This window comes from Grampus griseus (assembly GCF_964374135.1).
Source record: "Grampus griseus genome assembly, chromosome: 14".
NCBI classification, from domain to species: domain Eukaryota; kingdom Metazoa; phylum Chordata; class Mammalia; order Artiodactyla; family Delphinidae; genus Grampus; species Grampus griseus.
Genome location: NC_139008.1, coordinates 45,872,016 through 45,898,533, shown reverse-complemented (window position 1 = coordinate 45,898,533; position 26,518 = coordinate 45,872,016). Strand labels below are relative to the sequence as shown.

Genomic DNA, 26,518 nt, shown 5'->3' with positions numbered 1-26,518 from the left:
CTATCAGCTCTGTAGGTGATTTTAGGTGATATCAAAATTAACATATCTATTATTTATTCACACATATTTATTATCATGTGTGAAAAAAGTAGGCACAAATTAAGCTCACAGTTTTATAGCTATGATTGCTATGGGACAAAATTAAGAAGCAATGTTAGGCCTGAGTCAATTAAAAACATTATTAAGCATTAGTTGTCACCACAGTAATGCTGCATAACAAGCCATCTTCAATTTCAGAGGCTTAGAACAACAATCATCCATTCTTTTGTTCAGAGAGGATCAACCACATCTAGTCTGGGCCAGGAAGGATGTCAGGCTGTGAGTTGAGTTCAGGTCTTATCCTCCTTAGATCAGCTGCTCCCTAAAGCATGTTCTTCTTGGGGCAAAAGGCAGGAGCACAAGAGGGCAAACCCCAACTGTACAAATGCATTTCAAACCTCTGTTTGACTCACTTTTGCTAATATTCCATTAGCCAAAGCAAATTCCATGACCAAGCCCAATGTCAGGGAACAGTGAAGTCAACTCCTGTAGGGGTGGAAGACAGGAAGTGAGCTTTTTGAAACAATTACCTAATCCATTACATTAATAATAATGTTGGAACACAGATATGGCAAAAGTCAAGATGGTTCAAGAATGCTTGCTTTGGTTCAACACACTTTAATTCAATACAATTGAATCCAGACAGGCCCTGCTTTCTATAGCTGTCATGATACCTATGCAACTACACATTCTGAGAAATAATTATTTGTAATTCTATTTGTTGCATGGAGTTTATCAACACAAATCTCAAAAGAAAAACTTGGAGAATCTTCTAACTTCTCTCCATGTTTATGTATTTTAAAATCTGGTTAATTGTATTCTATATGCATTTCAGTATCTTTTCTTTGTGATGAGACTTGCTTCATTTTATTATTTTTTATGTAATGCAACTAACCTACAAAAGGTTATCATAATCAAGGCTTTGAAGAGGACAGTTGAGGTTGGTAATTGAAAATGAAAATGGTACTGTCTGTCCCAGACTCTTTCTATTTCAGCATCTTTTATCTCCTGCTAGGAGCCCTGAAATGTACCTCATTTGTGTTCCAAGCAGCAGCAATCAAAATGAGGGAAGGACAGGCAAACTGAAATAAATAGGCTGTAGAGGCAATTTTTGTTTTGATCAGATTCTATTGTCTGTGTGAAATGGCATCATTTCTCTGGGGCACTCAGAAGCATTGCCCAGCAGGGGAGAAACCGTTAGGATAATAACAGTTCCACACACATCAGAGTAATAAGTATCTGTCGTTCTTCTCTCCCTCTTTCCAAATACACCACACACACACACACACACGCACATGCATACACATATACACATGCATATTCACATAAGCACGCCATGGCACACATACATAGTCATATATTCATACCACATGTGCATGTATCATGCACACTCATGATATTAAATGAATAATGTCTACCAAACATACCATTAGGGTCTTCAGAAGCGGATCTAAGAGACCTCTGCTCAAGAACATGGCAATATATAGAGCTACAACTATGATTTCTCTTTTCATCTCTGTCATGGATCTCAAAACCTGCCATTACATCTCATGCTAATCTGTGCCAATATGGTGGCATAACCTGAGATTTCTCAAACAATGTACTATATTTTAAAATAATGAGGTTGAAAAGACAAAACGTAAGGCAAACAACTTAAATATTTACTGTCTGATTTGCCTTTTGGGTTTTGCTTTCTTCAACTTCTTTTTTCCTCTCTTGCCCAGCTCTTAAAAGTGTTTTGTATGCTCCTTCATTTTCATTGAGCATTATTATATTAACTAGCATCCTGTCTATTAGCTAGAAAGTTCTCTGAGATGTCAGAGAGGTATCTCTATAGTAATATCACCAGGGTTATTACCATTGAGAGTAATGACTTTGAAAGAGATTTCCTGGAAGAATCAGCTACAGGTACCCTAGATCCCATCACAAACAATGACGCCAAGGAGAAAGTCAAAGAAGTACTGATTAAATCGTGTTAGGTCAATTAACTTTCCTTCCATAGTAATCATCTTATGAAATATAACAATTATGTTGTATTTTAATAAGTTCTGATGGTGTCCAAGGAGTTAGAACATTTTATAGTTATTTTTATAGTGAAAAAGCCGAGGCTTTTAAGTACTATGAGATTTGGTAAAAGTCATTGAAGAAATTAAGTGACCAGCCAGGATATTCTCTTTTATGACATGTCTGTGTCTTGCCCATTTTCTGTTGGGTTCCTTGTCTTTTCTATGTTATATTGTTTTCTTTATATATTAGTACAAGAGTCCTTTGTAAGTGAGATCCATATTATATATATGTGTGTGTTTGTGTGTATATATACATATATATATATATGTACACAAACACAAATGGCAAATATCTTCTACTCTGGTTTACTTTGCACTCTCTTAATGGTGTGTTTTGATAAAATAATGATGCTAATTTAAATGTTTTCCATATTATTAGTCTTTTGCCTAATGGTCAGTGCTTTGTAACTGTGTAAGAAATTTTTGCCTCATGATATAAAGGTCTTTTTCCATGTTACCTTTCAAATTTCTATAATCTACCTGGAATTTATATTTTCATATAGTGAAAATCCTTCAGTGTAGGTCTACTGTTTTTCCCCCTGAACAAATTCTATTTTTTCCCTGAAAATTTTTTATTTCAAATTGGAAGTTTGAAAGAAGATTTTGCTAGGTATGAAATTTTACGTTAGTGATATTTTCTTTAAGTGCTTTGAAGATATCATTACATTGTCTCTGGATTCCATGATTTTTATTGAGATGTCATCTATAATTCCTATTGTTGCTATTTTGAAGTTAATGGGTCTTTACTCCTAAATATATATTTTTTCTTTAACCTTGATTTTCTGCAAGTTTACACTGATTGGCCTGAATAAGATTTGCGTTGCATTAATTTTGCTTGGGTATCATAATACTCTTAAAGCAGTGGCTTGATATTTTCCCTTCAGTTTGGGAAATTATCAGCCATTATCTTTTAAAATATTGCTTTTGCCCCATTACACATAGGATACACCCTATCTCATACATCTGCTAATTCTTTTCATCTGTATTTTATTCTTTATATTTTCTAACTTAGCTTTCAGTTTGTAAATTCCTCCTTCAGCTGTGTCTAATTGCCACCAAATCCACCTATTGAATTCTAAACTTCAATTATTATATAATTTTCAGTTCTAGAATTTACATCTGACTTTTTTTTATTTAGCGTCTAGTCCAGTTAACTTCTTTGCCATGAGAATTCTCCCTCTTCTCACCCAATTCTTAAACACATTAACCATATTTTAAAGTTGTATCTACAAATAGATCTCTAACATGTCTCTATATATTGTCTTGGTTTTCAGTGATCCATTCTTGTTCCTCAGGAATGACCGGTAATTTTTTATTGAATGCTAGACACTATGTGCGAAAAATTGTAGAGATAACTTGAGCCTCTGGGTGGCCTTATCTTCTTCCAGAGAGGATTTATTTTTGTTTCTGAAAGGCTGGTAGGATTGGGTAGAGCACTGAAATCAAATCAGAGATTAAATTGATTAAAAGTAGGCCTTCAATTTTTTTTAAGAACTGGTCTATTTCAAGTTCATTGCCCCCCCAAGTATAACCCACAGAAAACTCAAGGTACTTATCAGTGCACCTCTTCTTTGGTGGGCCCTGACCTGTAAGTTTTTCCTCTCTCCCCACAAATCTCATTACAAAACATCTGAAGGCTCTGTTAAACTTCTTTGTATGTGGAATGTCAGGTTCACCATTTTTCACCTCCTCCAGCTTCTGCTGCATTAATGGCTCTCTAGTGCCTTAATTTCCTCAATCTGTTCAATGTTTCTAGCTGTTCTTGGTGGAAGTGTTATTCTACAGTATGATAGTCTACTTTAGGCAGAAATCCCTTTCTCTAGTTGTGGTGTGCAGGCTTCTCATTGCACTGGCTTCTCTTGTTGTGGAGCACGGGCTCTAGGCGTGCGGGCTTCAGTAGTGGCTTGCGGACTCTAGAGCGCAGGCTCAGTAGTTGTGGCACGCAGGCTTAGTTGCTCCATGGCATGTGGGATCTTCCCAGACCAGGGCTTGAACCTGTGTCCCCTGCATTAGCAGGCAGCTTCTTAAACACTGCACCACCAGAGAAGCCCTCTCAGTTTAATTTTAACTTGCATTTTTTTTCGTTAGTAGCAAAGTGAATCACATTTTCACACAACTACAGGCCATTCTTATGTTTTAATTAACTTCCTGTTAGATTTCTTGCTCAATTTTCTATCCAATTGTCAATCTTGTTTATGTTTAGAAGTACTTTATATATCAAAGATATTAACCCTTTGTCTATGATAAAAGGTATAAATAATTTTCCTCAACTGGTAATATTTCTTTTTTTAAACATTTCTTATGGTAGCTTTTCCACCCATAAAGTTTGTGTTTATATAAAGTCAAATAGTTCCATTTTTTCTAACTACTTCTGTTTTGAGGCATACTAGCAAAGACTTCCTGCTCCCAAGCTTAGACAACTCCATCAGTAGTTTCTTCTGTAATTGTGTCTGTAAGGAATGTGTTGATGAGCAATTGGAAAATGGTCTATTTTCTAGAATTGACAGAGTGACAAAAGATATGACATGGTTAAGTCCAGCTGGAAGTTTCAAGTTTTGTTTTCATTTTCCCAACCTAAAAGAACTCATGGGCACAGTCACTTTCATGTTGTCCTTGTAGGACTTGGGTATCCACGAGTCACGTTTCCTTATGTTATCCCCTTCCTGACTTTTCTCATCTACTCTCATGTCATCAACAATATAACATTATTCTACATGGACATCTCCCAAATTCCCACATGTCTAATTCTCAGTTTTCTTCCTCAGCATTAGATGCAAAACTTGTTTGGCATCTCCACTTAAATGACCCTCTTCACCTCCCTTCACTTTTTTTGTTTTATATATTGTCAAGTACTGACCTTCCATCCACCCAGGCTCAAAGATTAGTCACCTTACTTCTTGATTCTCAGCTTCAGTAAATCATTACCAAGAGTACAAGTTAAAGGTATCTTTCTTTGAAGAGATTATACACTGGATCTTTCCTAGCCTTGCTTCACGCTAACAGAAAGGTCAAATTGAACCTACTCTGGACTCAATAGGTATTCATGTAATGAAACTGAATTTAATCTTTTGTTTAAGTTATGGACTCATCTAGTATTTTCTATCTTTGTATTTTCAAATGCCCTGGCTCTTTAAGCTGTGAAAACATAATAGATATTTAACTAAGAAGAGATTATTGTCCTTTTGACTATCTGTAAATTTTCTCACAATAAGAAATATGGATGTTAACTAGATTATAGTGATCATTTTTTCTATATGTACAAATATCGGATCAAGAAAAACAGTCTCCTTACAACTACATTTAGGCATGTTATATAGCTTCAGCCACAGCAAGTGATGACAAGCCTTATGAAACTGTAAATAGAGAACAATTACAACAGAAATTAACTAAAGATGGGATTCTCAACGATCCAAAATGGCGGCATCTGAGGTCTTCTAGGGGAGCAACTGAGCCATTCATTTGTGTTTAAACTTCACTGCCAGGAGAATGAATCTTTCAGCTTTCAGGCATGCCTGAGGCAAAATAGGTTTTCTTTTTTCATTCTCTTCCAAGTTTAAGCTACATAAACTCACACACAAATTTCCCCAAATTCAAATTGTGGGTTGTTCTGATTAAACCAAGTTTTGCCGCTTTCATGCTACCAGCTTTCTAATTTGAGACATTGTGCGTGTATGTATGTGATTATTCAAGCAACTCAACCTACTATTTGCTCCTTTAAGCTTTTCTGCAAAAGAAGTTCAATCCCAGGAGTATTTTTAAACTTAAGAGGGCAATGGAGGTTGACAGAACAATTGGCAGTCAGGCTGTTCTAATTCTCTACTAATCAAGGACTATCTTCTTTTTCAGCGCAAGGCGAGGACACACCTAGAGTTCCTGTGAAAAGCGAAGGCTCTGGTGACACAGAAAATTCTACAAGTCCTGACGGTAAGTTTCTGAGCTATTTGAGTCACACAAACTACAAATCTGTGTAATCTAGGATTAAGGGAGCTGTCTATTCTATGAGTCAACATATTCAGTCTGAACAAGGTAAAGTTCAAAAACCATTTTCTACTGGGAACTAACAAAATTGGCAGCCTTTTGAAAAAACAGCATGTGCCTCAGTTGAATCTTACTTCCCAACACCAAGGAAACAAACAGTGGGTAATTCCAAGGCTAAACTGAAGTCTAGCTGGTGAACCTTATGGAAACACTCAGCAAACACTCAGCATTCAGAGGAGCCCTGGCTTGAGTTTGGGCTAAGGTTATTCTTGGACCTTCATCACTTCACCTCACTGTATCACACATCAGATGGCTTGGCCAAAAACACAGTGAGTCTTTAAAAGTACTTTATAAATTTATTTATAAAAACCTTTTTTTAGTCACATCTTACTTTGAAGGCATCTAGAAATTGTGAGCCTCAGGAATATTATAGCCTTGCCCCTGCACAATGATACTGGAAACCCTTTGAAATATCATCATTTAGAAAAACAACTATTTGAGCACACATGATTTCTAAATATTTAATTCCACTTGCCCACAGAGATTAAGAGAACCAGAATTATTGTTCAGTGATCAACTGTTTATATGTATATTGTTGTTTGGGTTATTTTAGTCAGGAAAACAAAGCCAATTACTTTGAGTTGATAATGACCTTGGGAAAATTTCAGCCACTGGTAGAAGTTACTTGGTGGTTTTAAATGGTTTCCTATACCATGCATTCCACCCTGCTACAAGGCTTGCCCTCACCTAATTGCCTCCCTTAATTATAAGCCCTTCTGTACCAACTGATTTTTTAATTAAGTATTTTTTTAATTTTTTAAAGGTCACTTTCCATTTACAGTTATTACAAAATATTGGCTATATTCCCCATGTTCTACAATACATCTTTAAGCCTATCATACATCCAAAAAACTGATTTTGTTTTTTAACCCCTGGGCATGCTTTATCTAGGGGAGTAATATTGTCAAACCCCAGATTCATTCCATTAAAAGCCACCCCATGTTGGTGATGCTCAGTTGAATGAAACCTTCCCCAGCCTTGTTGTGACACCATAGGCACGGTTCTTAACTAGTTCTCTGCAAAGCATGTTCCAAAGAATACGAGGTCCATGCAATGCTCAATGAATAAAAGGGAGATAAATGTGGGAAATCTTGGAGATTTGCCATGCACATTCCAGGCTCTCCAAAGTCTCAGCTGTAAAGAAACTTCTTAACATCATTTAACATTGCTTTTCCCAAACTTATTTGATCATGAAATGCTTTTCATACTAACACTTATTAGGTTTTGGAACTAGGGACCCTTGGGTTGGAGGAAGGAACAGAAAAGGAACACTCACCCATATTTTTGTAGACCAGGATAGAAAGTGCATACATTATTCTTTTTTGTAGAGGTACACTTCCTGTAACTGGCCAGTTTATAACTGGGGTAAAGAATGGGCTCACACATCATTAGAAACCAAGGCTAGTTTGCAGGAGGAACAAAGAGACCTCCTTGAGAGAGAGTTGGGTGGGCTGCCATCCAATGTCATTCCCTCTTTCAAGTCTCTTTGGAATGTGAGCTCCAGCACCTGCCACTGGTTTTCTTGAACATGAAAATTTGATTAAAGTAAAACAGATTTCGGGCTTTCCTGGTGGCACAGTGGTTGAGAGTCTGCCTGCTGATGCAGGGGACACGGGTTCATGCCCCAGTCCGGGAAAATCCCACATGCCACGGAGCGGCTGGGCCCGTGAGCCATGGCCGCTGAGCCTGCGCATCTGGAGCCTGTGCTCCGCAACGGGAGAGGCCACAACAGTGAGAGGCCCGCGTACCGCAAAAAAAAAAAAAAAAAAGTAAAATAGATTTGGATTGTTGCTTTTGTTCCAACAAATGAAGACTATCCAAATGAGAACAAACAGAGGTTACTTATTCAGAGCTACCAAAGCATGGGTGTCACGCAGCCATCATCGCTTGTGTTTGGCCAGCTCAAAGGCAGGGAGGGAAGTGGGGAACTTCTAAGAAGAGGGAAGACTTCAGGCATCCTTGATTGGAGGTTGCCGGTAAGGGGAAGCTGCACTTGGGCTAACTAGAAGTGGCTGATTGGTTTGGGAACATATTTGGCTTTCCCTGGCTCGTCCTGTGTTGGGAGCATGGAGTAAAATACAGGAAAGCTGGCAGTCACTGGCCAAGTCCTGACCATTCTGAGCTGCTTGCTACAAAGGTTTGAAGTCAGAATTCTATTGTTATGTTTGGTCTAGCCATTGTTCATCTGTATAAGTCTTGCAGTTTATAATATGGGCTTTGATGCTTTAAAAATACCAATCTAATTTAACCTACTGACCCTTGAAATTTTCCAGTGTCTGCTATGCCTGCTCTGGGCTCCTGGACAATGGTAGTAATGAATTCTGTGTGCTATTTGTATGCAAATGTTTACATAGAACACACGGTAGAGTAAAAGCACACGTTTTATCATTGCTGTGCGATCTGGTTAGATGTTTTGCTTTTCTATTTCATGGTGTCCACTGCCAGTGCACCCACTGGCAAGTTTACAGTGTCAGTTCTGAATTTCAAAATTGAAGACCTGGCAAACCAAGCAGGCCTACTGGCATTGCTGTTTTAGAGGAAGCTGCTTACCTCTCTGCACGTCGATGATCTGGTTTGCTTTGTTTCCTCTTTATTTTCATAGACATCTATTAAGGCCTTTGAATTTACCTAAGGATGGTAATAAATACACACAAAATATCAACCCAAAAATCTGGTATGAAATGACAACTCAGCTCCTACAGTTTAGTAAAGAAGCAACTCTGCCCTCCCCATTCCCCCACCAGTAAAAATCTATAAGAGTGGCCCCCAAATCTTGAATGAATGAAAACAAACTGAAAGAAGTATAAGATAGGAAATCAGAAATTTAACAATTCACAGGCCATTTTAATATGTTTAAGAGATTTGGGTTTAACAAATCTTTAACCTTTTTGTTTTCCTTTCTGGTTCCAGTTGAAATGAATAATCAGGTTGACAGTGTAAATGACCCAACAGAGAGTCAGCAAGAAGATTAATAGGTAAGTTGCCTCTGTTACAAGATTTTCAGTTGATCAAATGGGCCAGCCATAGAAACTGTTTGTAAGAGGCATGTTGGATTCCCCTCAGTTCTATCCAGTCCCGTGGATAGAACTTTTAAACGTTTAAAAGTTTAGCTTCAGACTAAACTTTTAAAATATTTATACCAAATAACATATTGTAAGAAACTTACCATCTTTAAAGGAAAAAGATAAGCTACAGCATATCCAGATCATGCAATACCCTGGTTTTCTGAGCTTTGATAACAAGAAAAAAAATTTTCCATGCATCTCACCTCCTGGCTTCCTGGAGTGATCAAATTATTTCAGCAACCCCAAGCTGATTCTGAAGCATTGCTTTTCCAGAAATTACCTGCTGAGTTGTTTAGTATATCTGTTTTTAAGCCTAACACTAAACTTTGCCCTGGAGAATGGGAAAGGAATTTGAGTGTATTTGGGCTGACAGAAGCCTGCCTATGTCCCGTCCTCTCACACCACTACCTGTGGACCTGCACCTCTACACAAAGGTTTGTTGAGTTGAAGGAGCCTCACGGAATTCCACAGGAACATAAATGGGGCCAGACAATGATTACGAGTTTTTCCAGACCAACATTCTAAATCACTCAGCCAAGTCTGAAGAATAGCTAGAATAATGAGTGGTCTGTAACACTTTTTTGTATCTTGAGGGCTGGAGAGAAGAATTAAAGAAAAGAAGCCAGCCTAGCTATTCTGATTCCTAGCTTAAAATACTAAGCTGTGAAAAAAAAAAACTATGGGATAAACGAATTGTGCATCATCCAGGGCAAGACACAAATATGTTGATACGGTTGCCTCTGTCGACTGAAAAAAAAAAGCACAACCTAAAAGTTGAGAATTATGTTTTATTTGGTGGACCTTCTGAGGACTTCAAGCCTAGGATAGCTCGTCAGGACTGCTCTGAAGAGGTAAGGGGGGAAGCAGGAACTATAGAAGTTTTACAACCAAGACCAGGTAGTTGGAACATGAAAAGATGACTGACTGTTAATTAAAGAAAACCAGATATCTCAAGTTAATGAATTTAGTCCTTTTCTACTTATGGGAAGATGCAAGAATCTGGGCTCTTTGGAATCATTCCTTTGATGTGCAGCTTAGCTATCTGGGGCCAATATCCTGTTCTTTCCCATCCTGAGTCCCCTCGGGGTGCACCCTTAGGGGTGGCTGCAGTGGCTGACGACTTACCATGGAGCGACAGAATATGACAGGCAATATTTTTCATTCACAGTGCTTCCCCATGGTCATAAATTGGACCAGCATTTGGAAGCAAAAAAACACAAATTATTATGATTAGTATAACTAGTAGTAATCTGGTTGCAATAAACCATCAAGTCCACAGGAGAGCTAGCTGGAGAAGCCAAATACTAGAAGGATCAGGTAAAGAGAAAAAGATAAACGTTTCATCTTTGTCTACAAAGGTATACTTTATCAACATGTAGGTTGATAAAGCAGAAGAGAGAAGATTTTTTTCTGGAAAAAAAAACTTAGAAGTATATTTCAGAAAGTGATAAAATTATAAATTATATTTATCAGTTAATTAATTCCTGATGAGGTCCTGAGCCAAGATGGTGGAGTAGAAGGACATGCTCTCACTCCCTCTTGCGAGAACACCAGAATCACAACTAGCTGCTGGACAATCATTGACAGGAAGACACTGGAACTCACCAAAAAAGATACCCCACGTCCAAAGACAAAGGAGAAGCCACAATGAGACGGTGGGAGAGGCGCAATTACAGTAAAATCAAATCCCATAACTGCTGGGTGGGTGACTCACAGACTGGAGAACACTTATACCAGAAGTCCACCCACTGGAGTGAAGGTTCTGAGCCCTGTGTCAGGCTTCCCAACCTGGGGGTCCGGCAACAGGAGGAGGAATTCCTAGAGAATCAGACTTTGAAGGCTAGCGGGATTTGATTGCGGGACTTTGACAGGACTGGGGGAAACAGAGACTCCACTCTTGGAGGGCACACACAAAGTAGTGTGTGCATCAGGACCCAGTGGAAGGAGCAGTGACTCCATAGGAGATTGAACCAGACCTATCTGCTAGTGTTGGAGGGTCTCCTGCAGAGGCAGGCAGTGACTGTGGCTCACTGTGGGGAAAAGACACTGGCAGCAGAAGTTCTGAGAAGTACTCCTTGGCATGAGCCCTCCCAGAGTCTGTCATTAGCCCCACCAAAGAGCCCAGGTAGGTTCAAGTGTTGCGTTGCCTCAGGCCAAACAACCAACAGGGAGGGAACCCAGCCCCACCCATCAGCAGTCAAGCAGAATAAAGTTTTACTGAGCTCTGCCCACCAGAGAAACAGTCAGCTCTACCCACTACCAGTCCCTCCCATCAGGAAACTTGCACAAGCCTCTTAGCCTCATCCACCAGAGGGCAGACAGCAGAAGCAAGAAGAACTACAATCCTGCAGCATGTGGAACAAAAACCACATTTACAGAAACATAGACAAGATGAAAAGGCAGAGGGCTATATACCAGATGAAGGAACAAGATAGAACCCCAGAAAAACAATGAAATGAAGTGGAGATAGGCAACCTTCCAGTAAAAGAATTCAGAATAATGATAGTGAAGATGATCCAGGACCTCAGAAAAACAATGGAGGCAAAGATGGAAATGCAAGAAATGTTTAACAAAGACCTAGAAGAATTAAAGAACAAACAGAGATGAACAATGAAAACTACACTACAAGGAATCAATAGCAGAATAACTGAGGCAGAAGAACGGATAAGTGACCTGGAAGACAGAATGGTGGAATTCACTGCTGTGGAACAGAATAAAGAAGAAAAGAATGAAAAGAAATGAGACAGCCTAAGAGACCTCTGGGACAACATTAAACGCAACAACATTCGCATTATAGGGGTCCCAGAAGGAGAAGAGAGAGAGAAAGGAACCGAGAAAATATTTGCAAAGATTATATTCAAAAACTTCCCTAACATGGGAAAGGAAATAGCCATGAGAGTCCCATACAGGATAAACCCAAGAAGAAACACGCTGAGACACAGTGATCAAACGGGCAAAAATTAAAGACAAAGAAAAATTATTGAAAGCAGCAAGGGAAAAACGACAAATAACATAGAAGGGAACTCCCATAAGGTTAACAGCTGATTTCTCAGCAGAAACTCTACAAGTCAGAAGGGAGTGGCACGATATATTTAAAGTGATGAAAGGGTAGAACCTACAAGCAAGATTACTCTACCCAGCAAGGATCTCATTCAGATTCGATGGAGAAAGCAAAAGCTTTACAGACAAGCAAAAGCTAAGAGAATTCAGCACCACCAAACCAGCTCTACAGCAAATGCTAAAGGAACTTTTCTGAGTGGGAAACACAAGAGAAGAAAAGGACCTACAAAAACAAACCCAAAACAATTAAGAAAATGTTAATAGGAACATACATATTGATAATTACCTTAAATGTGAATGGATTAAATGCTCCAACCAAAAGACACAAGCTTGCTGAATGGATATAAAAACAAGACCCATATATATGCTGCCTACAAGAGACCCACTTCAGACTTAGGGATACATACAGACTGAAAGTGAGGGGATGGAAAAAGATATTCCATGCCAATGGAAATCAAAACAAAACTGGAGTAGCAATACTCATATCAGATAAAATAGACTTTAAAATAAAGAATGTTACAAGAGACAAGTAAGGACACTACATAATGATGAGGAGATCAATCCACGAAGAAGATATAACAATTATAAATATATATGCACCCAACATAGGAGCACCTCAATACATAAGGCAACTGCTAACAGCTATAAAAGAGGAAATCAGCAGTAACACAATAAGAGTGGGGGACTTTAACACCTCACTTACACCTATGGACAGATCATCCAAAATGAAAATAAATAAGGAGACAGAAGCTTTAAATGACACAACAGACCAGATAGATTCAACTGATATTTATAGGACATTCCATCCAAAACCAGCAGATTACACTTTCTTCTCAAGTGTGCATGGAACATTCTCCAGGATAGATCACACCTTGGGTCACAAATCAAGCCTCAGTATATTTAAGAAAATTGAAATCATATCAAGCATCTTTTCTGGCCACAACACTATGAGATTAGAAATGAATTACAGGGGAAAAAAACGTAAAAAACACAAACAAATGGAGGCTGAACAGTACATTACTAAATAACCAAGAGATCACTAAAAAAAAGAGGAAATAAAAAAATACAGAGACAAATGACAATGAAAACATGACAATCCAAAACCTATGGGATGCAGCAAAAGAAGTTCTAAGAGGGAAGTTTATAGCTATACAAGCCTACCTCAAGAAACAGGAAAAATCTCAAACAATCTAACCTTACACCTAAAGGAACTAGAAAAAGAACAAACAAAACCCAAAGTTAGCAGAAGGAAAAAAATCATAAAGATCAGAGCAGAAATAAATGAAATAGAAACAATAGCAAAGATCAATAAAACTAAAAGCTGGTTCTTTGAGAAGCTAAACAAAATTGATAAACCATTAGCCAGACTCATCAAGAAAAAGAGGGAGAGAAATCAATCAAATTAGAAATAAAAAAGGAGAAGTTACTGCAGAAATACAAAGCATCCTGAGAGACTACTACAAGCAACTCTATGCCAATAAAATGGACAACCTGGAAGAAATGGACAAATTCTTAGAAAGGTATAACCTTCCAAGACTGAACCAGGAAGAAACAGAAAATATGAACAGACCAATCACAAGTAATGAAATTGAAACTGGGATTAAAAAGCTTCCAAGAAACAAAAGTCCAGGACCAGATGGCTTCACAGGTGAATTCTATCAAACATTTAGAGAAGAACTAACACCCATCCTTCTTAAACTCTTCCAAAAAATTGCAGAGGAAGGAACACTCCCAAACTCGTTCTATGAGGCCACCATCACTCTGATACCAAAACCAGACAAAGATACTACAAAAAAAGAAAATTACAGTCCAATGTCACTGATGAATATAGATGCAAAAATCCTCAACAAAATACTAGCAAACAGAATCCAGCAACACATTGAAAGGATCATACAGCATGATCAAGTGGAATTTATCCCAGGGATGCAAGGATTCTTCAATATACACAAATCAATCAATGTGATACACCATATTAACAAGTTGAAGAATAGAAACCATATGATCATCTCAATAGATGCAGAGAAAGCTTTTGACAAAATTCAACACCCATTTGTGATACAAATTCTCCAGAAAGTGGGCATAGAGGGAAACTACCTCAACATAATAAAGGCCATATACAACAAACCTACAGCAAACATCATTCTCAATTGTGAAAAACTGAAAGCATTTCCTCTAAGATCAGGAACAAGACAAGGATGTCCACTCTCACCACTATTATTCAACATAGTTTTGGAAGTTGTAGCCACGGCAAGCAGAGAAGAAAAAGAAATAAAAGGAATACAAATTGGAAAAGAAGAAGTAAAACTGTCACTGTTTGCAGATGACATGAGACTACACATAGAGAATCCTAAAAATGCCACAGAAAACTACTAGAGCTAATCAATGAATTTGGTAAAGTTGCAGGATACAAAATTAATGCACAGAAATCTCTTGCATTCCTATACACTAATAATGAAGAATCTGAAAGAGAAATTAAGGAAACACTCCCATTTACCATTGCAACAAAAGCAGAAAATACCTAGGAATAAACCTACCTAGGGAGACAAAAGACCTGTATGCAGAAAACTCTAAGACACTGCTGAAAGAAATTAAAGATGATACCAACAGATGGAGAGATATACCATGTTCTTGGATTGGAAGAATCAATATTGTGAAGGTGACTATACTACCCAAAGCAATCTACAGATTCAATGCAATCCCTATCAAATTACCAATGGCATTTTTTATGGAACTAGAACAAAAAATCTTAAAATTTGTATGGAGACACAAAAGACCCTGAATAGCCAAAGCAGTCTGGAGGGAAAATAACAGAGCTGGAGGAATCAGACTCCTTGACTTCAGACTATACTACAAAGCTACAGTAATCAAGACAATATGGTACTGGCACAAAAACAGAAACATAGATCAATGGAACAAGATAGAAAGCCAGAGATAAACCCATGCACCTATGGTCAACTCATCTATGACAAAGGAGGCAAGGATATACAGTGGAGAAAGACAATCTCTTCAATAAGTGGTGCTGGGAAAACTGGACAGCTACATGTAAAAGAATGAAATTAGAACACTCCCTAACACCATACACAAAAATAAACTCAAAATGGATTAGCGATCTAAATGTAAGACCAGACACTATAAAATTCTTAGAGGAAAACACAGGAAGAACACTCTTTGACATAAATCACAGCAAGGTCTTTTTTGACCCACCCTCCTAGAGTAATGGAAATAAAAACAAAAATAAACAAATGGGATCTAATGAAACTTCAAAGCTTTTGCACAGCAAAGGAAACCATAAACAAGACGAAAAGACAACCCTCAGAATGGGAGAAAATATTTGCAAACAAATCAATGGACAAAGGATTAATCTCCAAAATATATAAACAGCTCATGCAGCTCAATATTGAAAAAACAAACAACCCAATCCAGAAATGGGCAGAAGACCTAAACAGACATTTCTCCAAAGAAGACATGCATATGGCGAAGAGGTACAACATTACTAATTATTAGAGAAATGCAAATCAGAACTACAGTGAGGTATCACCTCACACCAGTTAGAATGGGCATCATCAGAAAATCTACAAACAACAAATGCTGGTGAGGGTGTGGAGGAAAGGGAACCCTCTTGCACTGTTGGTGGGAATGTAAATTGATACAGCCACTATGGAGAACAGTATGGATGTTCCTTAAAAAACTAAAAATAGAATTACCATATGATCCAGCAATCCCACTACTAGGCATATACCCAGAGAAAACTATAATTCAAAAAGACACATGCACCCCAATGTTCATTGCAGCACTATTTACCATAGCCAGGTCACGGAAGCAACCTAAATGCCCATCGACAGATGAATGGTTAAAGAAGATGTGGTACATATATACAATGGAATATTACTCAGCCATAGGAAGGAATGAAATTGGGTCATTTGTTGAGACGCGGATGGACCTAGAGACTGTCATACAGAGTGAAGTAAGTTAGAAAAACAAATATCGTATATTAACGCATATATGTAGAACCTAGAAAAATGGTACAGATGAACCTGTTTGCAGGGCAGAAATTGAGACACAGATGTAGAGAACAAATGTATGGACACCAAATGGGGAAAGCTGCAGGGGGATGGGGGTGGGGGTGTGACAAATTGTGCAATTGGGATTGACATGTATACACTGATGTGTATGAAATTGATGACTAATAAGAACCTGCTGTATAAAAAAAAAAAGAACGAAAACAGCCAAGACAATTTTGAAGAGGAAGAAGATGTGGTAGTGATAAGGTGTGGAGACTTATTTATGCAGTAACAAGACTTTTAAAATAAAACTAGTGTAATGTTGTCATGGGAGTGGGCAAGTACTGTATGTCAGTGTAACAGTTCAGAGTGCTCAAGAAATGATCCACATATAATGAGAACTTGGTGTTATTATAAGTTGGCATTATATTAATCAATCAATATATTGTAGTAGATAATTTTGTATGAAAAAAATCAACTTAATTCTATATCTAGGACTCTTCTTGGAGTTTCAGAGTCATACTCAATGTATCCCAAACTGAACTGATTGTAACTTGTCAAACTATTCCTTTTGTATTCTGTGTATCACTAGCAAAGAAATTTGAGAGATAGTAAGATTAATTCCTGATGAGCTGGATGAAGTCTTCAGGTTTTCCATTAGAGTTTTGTAATTTCTTACGCAGTTCAGCACTATGATCTAAAAGTTATCAGAAACTTATATTTGTTAAAAATCTTTCTTATGAATTTTCTTGCAGTTCATTTTATAAAATTATCAGAGTAAAACAATGATTGTCTATAAACAACAAGACTTAAAATGACATGGTTAAAGATATGATTACAATGCAATTGACAAGAAACTTGGATATTTTTGTGACATATAACAACATTTTTAAGATAATAACTAGAATTATGACTGATAACATTATACCAGGGCATATCAGATTTTTAGGAATTTCATATACGTTTTGGGATATCTATACTAATGACATTTATCCATAAAATACAACCTAAGGTTCATCTCTAATTACTTGACAATGTTTCTCAAGTAATTTAACTTACCATAGGCCCAATCAGTTTGATATTCTTCTCTGAGATTCCTTAGGGGCCCTCTGAAGCATTTTAAAGTTAGCTGGAGGTCAAAAGTTTTAAAACACTTGGTCAAATAGGATCACAGCTTGTTCACTTAACCAAAGTGACAAAAGATTTCAAAAGTAAATACAGGTCACTTAAAGGCACAGACGCTCACACAATCTGCTACCAAAGCAGCACTTCAAGAAAACTTTGTTTTCTTAACAGAGACAGAAAGTGAAACTCCAGTCTCGTACCAGCTTACTTTTAACGAGAAAATCCATCCACTACTTAATTAAATTCAGCCAATCCTGACCATGAACAAAACTCTATTCTCAGGGTTCCTTTTCCACCCCTTTCTGTATGCATATTATTCTGCCCCTTAATTTTCCCCACATCTAGAAACAACCAGCTCTAGGACAAAATTACTTTCTTTTCCCTTAACAAAATGCAATTCCATTTTTCATACCTTCTTTTGTTCACAACACACATCTTACTTTCCTACTGAAATGGTTCCTTTATTATTTCTATTAGCTTTAATTACATGCTTAGAATCCTCAACTCTTAAAAACCTTAATTTCTAGTGAAAACTAAGAAGAAATTATGAACTGTCTTCTACATTAGCACTCTATATGGCAAACATAAATACCAATAATAATTTCTAAAAACATGTGCTTTCTTATAAAAATATCCCAGTGTGGCCCCAAACATTTATTAATACTTCTAAACACCTTTAGTTATTCTCTAAAGGGAAGCCAAGGTTCAGTCATTTTTTCAGTATCTTATTTTATTTGGGAATGACCTAGCTATTCAACAAACTCTCATCATTTAACTTAATTTAGCACAATTCTAAAGTTTCAAGTTAGTTACCAGATATTTGGAGAGATTATTTTCAAGTAGACATTCCTAAAACATAATTATTTCTAAAGAGTTCACCCAAAAACTCTTATTTAATCTACTTATAAGAATTTCATCATACCAAGTTAATTTTTTGTTGTTGTTGACAAACTCTGTAACAGAAATAACATGTATTGACCTTCAGTAAACCTAGGTACAATAAACCAGCAAGCTTAAGCTCGCTTTAATACCACATGTTAATTTAATATTGAATACTTTCTAGATCATGTGAACCTGAAATTCATTCTGGGTAGTTTCTTTCATATTTAGAAATATTTAGTTTGTAAGCACTTACTTTTAAGTCAATTAAATAGAGCTCTTTTATAAGTTTAATTTTGATGTTTTCCAGAGGTAGACACATCTCATATGTATAACATGTACACAGACGTATAACCAGACAAAACTAGAGATGTCATAGCCTCACTTTAAAAACTTAGTTATGAATTAAAGAATACAATATAAGCTTACTACTTTATAAAGAACAACTGGAATAAATTAAAGTTGCTTGTTCAGATGATTAAGGCTTTACTCTTTATGGAAAAGGCTTTCAGATTTGTATTTATTCTTGATAAACCCTTAAGGAGGCTAGGAATTCGATTTTGGCTGAGAGAGCCTTCCCAGCAGTTTTGAAACTGAGCAGGACTCGTGGGGCCCTCCTGGGTACAAATCCTTTCCATGTCCCCCATTTCTTGTTTGTAGGAAATAAGCTTCATTCAGCCTCCCTTGACCCTTCCCTTTGTTATAAAGGACAGATTCAAACAGCTGCTCATCGGGGAAGTGAGGCAATGCAGAAACAAAGGAGGAGCAGTCAAGAAACAATAGTGCAGAGATTAAAGCGGGATCCTGGTTCCTCCTTCAAGGGATATACATAACAATACCTTTGAGTTTCTTCTGCAGGAACTAAGGCCCCCACCCAGGTGGAGGATGGTAATTTCAGGCTGAGCACAAGATTCCTGGAGCACCGCCCTGTTACCTCACCACCAACCAATTGGAAGAAAGTCACACAGCCTGTAGCCCTCACCCCACATTTTGCCTATTAAAAACTTCTCCCCAAAAACCATTGGGGAGTTCAGAGTTTTTGGGCATGAGCCACCCATTTTCCTTGCTTGGCCCTGCAATAAACCTCTCTGCTCCAAACTCTGACGTTTTTGTTTGTTTGGCCTCACTGTGTGCCAGGTTCACAAACTTGCATTCAGTAACAGTTGGAGTTTAAAAGGGCCACTTTTGCCCTTTTTTTGCCTTTGGTTTCCGGTTCTAGTTGGTTGAGCTGATTAGGTTCAGTCTCAGGTCATTGTGGGCTGTATTTACATTTCTGATTTGTAGAGATTTAATGCAAGGCAAAGACAGTTGCTTTTAATTCCCCAAAGAACTGGTCACCTAAATGATATTAAAAAGTTGATTTGCCCAGCTATATTTTATTTAATTTGCTTTTCAGTGAGAATACTGCCAATTGAACTGAAATTTAAGAGTTCTATGTTCTAGGACTTTAGGGTTTAATTTATCATGCCTTTAAAAACTTGCATAAGACCTTCAACAAGGCCCTCTTTCTGAGTGCGCAAGTTAAAACCCAGAGCAAAATCACTAATTTTATTATTATTAGCCCTTGAATATTAGTTCTCAGTTTTTACTTTATAAAGTTCAGGTAGCCTTATTGGTTTCCGTTAGTATGTTTAATTAATATTTCCTGAGAGGCAGATCTATATGCCCTGTCTTATAATACCAAGCAGGGGAAGCATTCCCCAGTGAAACATGTCTATCCCACAATATAATTAAGCAAAGGTTCACAAGCTGGTTTTTCTTTTTTTTTTAAACTAACCATTAGATATATTTTCCACCCTTTAATTTTCTTCTTTTTTAATAAGTACCAATAAAACGGCTGTTTATAATGAGAGCATTCTAAAAATTTACCAATTCAGAAGTCCAATTTAAAGGAACCATCATCTGGCCATTAATGAGATATATCTTAACAGTGACTCAAACCAATAAGATACAAGAGGCTTCCCCAGAAAAGATGCAAAAGATGCCACCTAACCAAGATCCAGAAAGTTTACTCTTCAAAACAGTTTAAGAAAGTAAAGGCCTTCGTTGTACAAGCTAACGCACCAAAGGTTTAGATGGCAAAAAGCCCCTGAGAGTTCGCACAGCCAGAAAAAAAAAGACGGCTCAGGACCCCAGTCTATCCAATTGGATGACAAATGTATACCATATGTGTACCTTTTGGTTGTTAGAGACCACACACACACACAAATGCCTAAAGAAGAACAGGTAGAACATTTACATTTCAAAGACAGAGGAAGAGAAATGCAAGTTACCCCTAGAAGGGCTTTTGTTTCTTTAAGGTCAGAATTCTGAAAAGATGTGTTTTTTTTAATCATGCAGGCTTAACTGAATATGCAATAAAAGAGCCCCATTCTTAGTCATTATCAGAGCACGATATTCCCAGGTAAATCAGGCAGTTTTGTAGGTATATAAACCTGACTAGGGTATTAGTTGGAGGCTCATAATCTGTTGTTCCTTTTGCTTTTTGTTTTGAAAGCTTTATTCCCCATTCAGAGGTTGGTTTGTCAAAATAAAATCACTAGCGATGATCGTGTGGTGGGCAATGTGCCTCTTGTGAGCTGAACTCCTCTAGGTTTTGCCCCAGAGCTGTTTCAGCTTCTCTTACATGTCTTAGGTTTTCCCTCTAGTGGTATAAGACCACCACAGTGCTCAGATCGTGGAATGGCCAGTTCTTATTCGTGTCCCCAGCAGAGCAAGCCTTAGCTAAGATGAGTGGGTTTCCCAATGCGCATGGCTACACAGCATGAGGTCATTATCTTTTGTATCCTGTATCCTGTTCTTTCTCATCCTGAGCCTCCTCAGGGCTCACCATCAGGGTGGCAGTGTAGGCAGGCACCATTTTTCATTCACACCTCCCTTCATCTTCCCTGCATCTTCTCAGTAGGCCTCTGCACTCTCCCAGAAGGCCATGTTGCACCAGCATCATGGCAGACACATTGCTCAAGCTCCAGCATTGTGGCCGACTGAAGTTTGAGAACATGTGAAAGCAGGCAGCTGTCTTCCTATCACGGTTTTAAACATCATTTAAAACTAAATATAATAGCATTTGTGCAATACGTGTATAGCATAGGACGGCTAAAAAATATAAACTTATACAAACATGGTCTTATAAAACATTTTTTAACCTTGTTTATGTATTTAAGATTATCCTGTTAAGCTGCAGAAATGACACAGTAGAGAAGTTTACATTAAGAAGTAATGAAGTGAGATTAAACCTGAACAATTTAAATGCAAGTTCTTCAGTATTGCCTTACTTTTTTGCCCTTTTGCTGCCAACAAACTATAGACTTATCTAGATTTTTTTCTTACAGACACTATTATTTTTCTGTGTGATCAATATCTAGATGCAGCACCAAAATAAATGTTTTCCTTGGTCAATGTCAAAATATTTTCCTTGACTATAAACATGAATCTATCTACATACCTTTACCCAAATGAATAAGTTGTCAAAACTTAAAGTTCAAAATTAGTTTAACTTTATTGCAAAACCATGTATCATGGCTCCTCCCTTACCTCTTTGCTGCAGTCCCTCACCTCCAGGAAGGAGAAGTGACTTGCACAGGGACACTTAGCTGATCAATGGAAGTTCAAATACTTCCAGGACAAAATTCTTTGATGATACCGTACTGCTCCCTAAACAGTAGTGCATTTCTGAACACAGTTGTCATAACGAACAGTATGACCTAAGGAATGTCATCAGTTCCCATAGAAATACTTCCACAGCTGGGTTTGTAGACATTATTGGTAGTTCAACAGGAAGAAAGAACCTTTCGATCTGTGCATCATACCTCCAGGGAAATTAAAGAAATACCATGAAATGGAAATAGAATTAGAGTTCAAAGACATAATACAAGAATGTTTAGTGTTGTGTAATTTATAATTGTAAAAAATCAGGGCTATCATAAATGACAATGGGAGAACCGTTCAATGAATCAATAGAACACTGTGCAAATTGAAAAATAATTTAACAAGTATTTGAGGGCATGTAAAGATGGTTATAGAATCTGAACTTTTGATTCTAGAGGAACATGGCTGGCCAAGCGTGGCTTCCAGGTTGGGCTTTAGGAGGCCTTGTAACTTCCATTTTTGTACTCTTGGAATCCATCCACCCTGTAAGGAGTTCAAGCTGTGCTATAGAATGAAGAAGGCCACATGGAGAGAGATTCTGGGAAGTGAGAGGGCATTTTGGATGTTCCGGCCCCAGTGGATGACACCTGGAGCAGATGAACTGCCAGGCTGAGCCCAAGCCAGATTACAGAATCATTAGAAACAATAAATCATGAGTTTTGGGGCCACTATGTTTTGGAGTGGCTTGTTTTGTAGCAATAGGTGACTGAAAAGGTGGGGGAAAAAATGCAGAACCCCTCTCAATACAAATGCTTAGAAATGAGAGATAAACTATAACAAAAATATTTTAAAACATATAGCTCAGCTGACATGAAAGCTAAGGTGTCAGAAGTGAAGAGGAATTTGAACACCAAAGCAATAATCTAGTGAGCTGAAGATCCAGCAGCCCCAAGGGCTGCAGTTTGGTTGCTGGTGCAGAGATAGGCTCTAAGGCTAGAGACTTGGGTTTTAATGCCCACCTGGGACCTTGGGTCACTCAAGGAAAGGAGCTGAAATTGATAGCTCTACATAAGTAAGTCATAACCCAGCTCAAGAAATTAACAAGGAGACTTGAGCCTGCCCAGGGTGCTGCATGGGGAAAGAAAAAGACTCCCATACTAAGTAGAAAACATATATGCACCATGCGTTTGAAACACAAATTTATGCCATCCAAAGTCATATGTTAATATACAAACTGAAAAATTAATCTAATATTAGATTATAGACCAGTGTTATCCCTGGGAGAGTTAGCAAATGGAAATGTAAAACTATCCCTTGGAATTCCTACAGAAGAATTAAATTTCTGAAGGTGAGTTTACAATTTTAAGACTTACAAAACACAAAAGGAAATGATCCATCGTGAGTGAGAGTTAGCGGATAAGATTACAGGATGATTAGCATGATGAGAACTTGAGAGCAGAATGTTTTGAAGATTTTATAAAATATATACATTTAAATGACAGCAAAAGATAAAAAGTAGATATAAAACTGTAAGAAAAAAGCAAACTATGAAAAATTAACAATTTGGAGGAAACAAGTAAATATATAGTAATATAAATGACACATGAGGAGACATAAGGGATAGAAGGAGAATAACCGAGACAATTCAACAAGAGCTCTAAAAGGAGCTGGTTGATAATATTTGAAAGATACTGGCAAGGATTTATCAGAATTGATGAAAGTAATAGGGGCTTCCCTGGTGGCACAGTGGTTGAGAGTCTGCCTGCCAGTGTAGGGGACGTGGGTTCGAGCCCTGGTCTGGGAAGATCCCACATGCCACGGAGCAACTGGGCCCGTGAGCCACAACTACTGAGCCTGCGTGTCTGGAGCCTGTGCTCCACAACAGGAGAGGCCGTGATAGTAAGAGGCCCACTCACCACGATGAAGAGTGGCCCCCGCTCGCCGCAACTAGAGAAGGCCCTCGCGCAGAAACGAAGACACAGCGCAGCCAGGAATGAATAAATAAATAAAATAAAGGAGTTCCTTTAAAAAGAATTGATGAAAGTAATAAATTTTAAGTTAAAAGAAGAATAATAAGTTACGAGAAGGACATATTTAAAATAAATTCACACTTATGTACTACAGAACACCAATGAGAAAAAAATTAAAACAATTAGAGGGAAAGGAGAGCTAACCATAAATAAATAGGTACTGCACAGACAACAAGCTTCCCAAGATCAAGAATTTAGGTCAGAATATAATGGAATAATTCTGAGTCTTCAAAACATGGATTAAAATAATTGTCAACATAGAGTTCTTCACTAGTTTCACTATCATTTAAGAAAATGAGGGGCTTTCCTGGTGGCGCAGTGCTTGAGAATCTGCCTGCCAATGCAGGGGACACAGGTTCGAGCCCTGGTCTGGGAAGATCCCACATGCCGCGGAGCAACTAGGCCTGTGAGCCACAACTACTGAGCCTGCACGTCTCGAGCCTGTGCTCCACAACAAGAGAGGCTGCAACAGTGAGAGGCCCGTGCACCACGATGAAGAGTGGCCCCCGCTCGCCGCAACTAGAGAAAGCCCTCACACAGAAACAAAGACCCAACACAGCCAAAAAAATTTAATTAATTAAAAAAGAAAATGATATCCCATTTTCAGGAAAAAAACTTGCTACTCACATACGTTTTCTCTAAAAGCTACTAAAGGAGGCACAACAGTAAGAAGAAAATTGAGCCCAGAGGAAAGAGTAGTGTGCAGGAAACAACTGCAAACCAAGAAAAATGGTAAACACAAAGGAACATCAAAATATATAGTGATTATAAATTTATAACAATAATAATTGACGAATGGTTAAAAACAGAGTAAGACAAATTACTATTTACGTACATTTTATAATACACAAGATGACACTACATACTTCCCACTGTGTCTGTATTTGTAAATACATATGTGTGTAAAAGTGTAAAAACATGCATGTTGTTGATTCACACTAATATCAGGATTCAGTAATCTCTGGGAAGGAAGAGAAATAGTTTTAATTTATCTGTAAATACTTTAATTTACCCATAATGTTTTATTTTTTTAAAGTAAAATAAAGATCACAAGGAAATTTGAAAAATATTAACACATATTAAATCTGGATAGTGAACATATTCTAGATATGTCTTAAGGTTGTCTGTAATGTTCTTTCTGTTTACAATTTTAATTGTTAAAATTAAAATGTATGATTGTGTATATACATATGAAAGATATGGAAAAATAATATAAGGAAATGCTCCATATTAACTACAGAAGTTCTTGTCAATAGAGGCATTATGCAGGATCCTTGCTTGTCTACTTTGGGGTATTTTAAATATTATCTACAATGAGCATGATATCGCTTTTCTATACACACACACACCTCAAAGGATTTTTTTTTAAGATTCATAGGACACTAGAATAGAAAGTTAGCTCAGAGATCATCTCTCCAATTCCTCCTTGAAGAGATGTAATTTATGGTGATAGAAATCAGATCAGTTGTACGGTTAATAACTGAAAAGGGACCTTTCTGGGCCAATGGGAATGATGTGGGTTAAATGCATTTTTCAAAACAGTTTGAAGTATACTTAAGATCTATGCATTTCCCTATAGGTTCTTCTAAGGCAGGGTATCTTCTTAGAGTTCTTTCACAAGTGGAGAACACGGCAGATGCCTACTTAATAAGATCTCAAAGTGGTGGGATGACAATCAATGACTTTTGCAAATCAGCGTCATGTAAATTATTATTGTTTCTATGATGAGCCCTGGAAACTGGAGCACATGAAAGGGCTGAGAAGGGAGGACACATTGGTTCAAGATTAGGTTTCTCAAAGAATACCTTGAAGAGTTGAGTTAATCACCCCCATCAGCCAAGCACGTTGTCAATGTCGCGTACATTTATTAGCAGTGATTTATCCCGTGCCTGCAATTACAGCTCAGATATCCAAAGCTCTTGGATAGTCAAAGAAGATCTTTCTAGGCACATTTGAGGGGTGAGAAGCATTTAAATGGCTGTATGAAAAAGATATTCCTTGCTCAACCTATGAAGATATCTTTAATCTAACAAATGGTTTCTCCTTATCTTCGGCAGGGGCACAAGATGAAGCAAAGGAACAAAGAAATGGAAGTAAATGACAGTCCTCAGCATTGCAGGCCTCCCGGGCCCCGGGGGGCGGGGGGGGGGTGGTGGTGGTGGTGGAAAAAGACACCTGTGTGCCCTGTGGGGGGGGGGGGGAGGCGAGTCCCACGGAAGGATGGGGAATCCTTTGCTCTAATTTCTCCAGCCGCATTTTGTTCTGTTTACCGGCAGAAAGAGAAAGAAAAAAAGGAAAAAAAAAAAAGTTTTATTTGGTGGGGGGACCCACATGAATGCATCTTTCAGGCACTATTCCTGTCATTTCTGTCTTTTCTCTCACGACTCTGCCCCAGGGTCCCAGTGGCACGTGTGACATACATGTGTATCCTGGCTCCTGTCTGCTTTCTCAGTTATTTCACAAAGCTGGTTGGTACAGTGGTTTCTTCCAAGAAAGAGAAGGAAGGTGACTGTTTGGTAAGCTGCAGGCTGCATTTCAGGAACCATCAAACCCTGTATTAGAATCCATGGATGAAGGAGGCAGGATAGAAGATGGGCAAAACCATCAGAAATCACTTGGAAAAAGGT

General features: G+C 37.9%; 1 protein-coding gene across 1 annotated transcript in view; it reads left to right on the top strand.

Annotated features, from left to right (window-relative positions):
* The window catches only part of MACROD2 (mono-ADP ribosylhydrolase 2), a gene marked incomplete at its 3' end in the record, with an annotated part of 1,963,559 nt that extends 1,937,567 nt beyond the window's left edge, over window positions 1-25,992 (top strand). The window contains 4 exon segments of the mRNA XM_082670986.1: window positions 5,952-6,029; window positions 9,054-9,110; window positions 9,113-9,118; window positions 25,949-25,992. Of these exon segments, the coding sequence (XP_082527112.1) occupies window positions 5,952-6,029; window positions 9,054-9,110; window positions 9,113-9,118; window positions 25,949-25,992 (185 nt within the window).
* Between the last annotated feature and the right edge of the window lie 526 nt (window positions 25,993-26,518).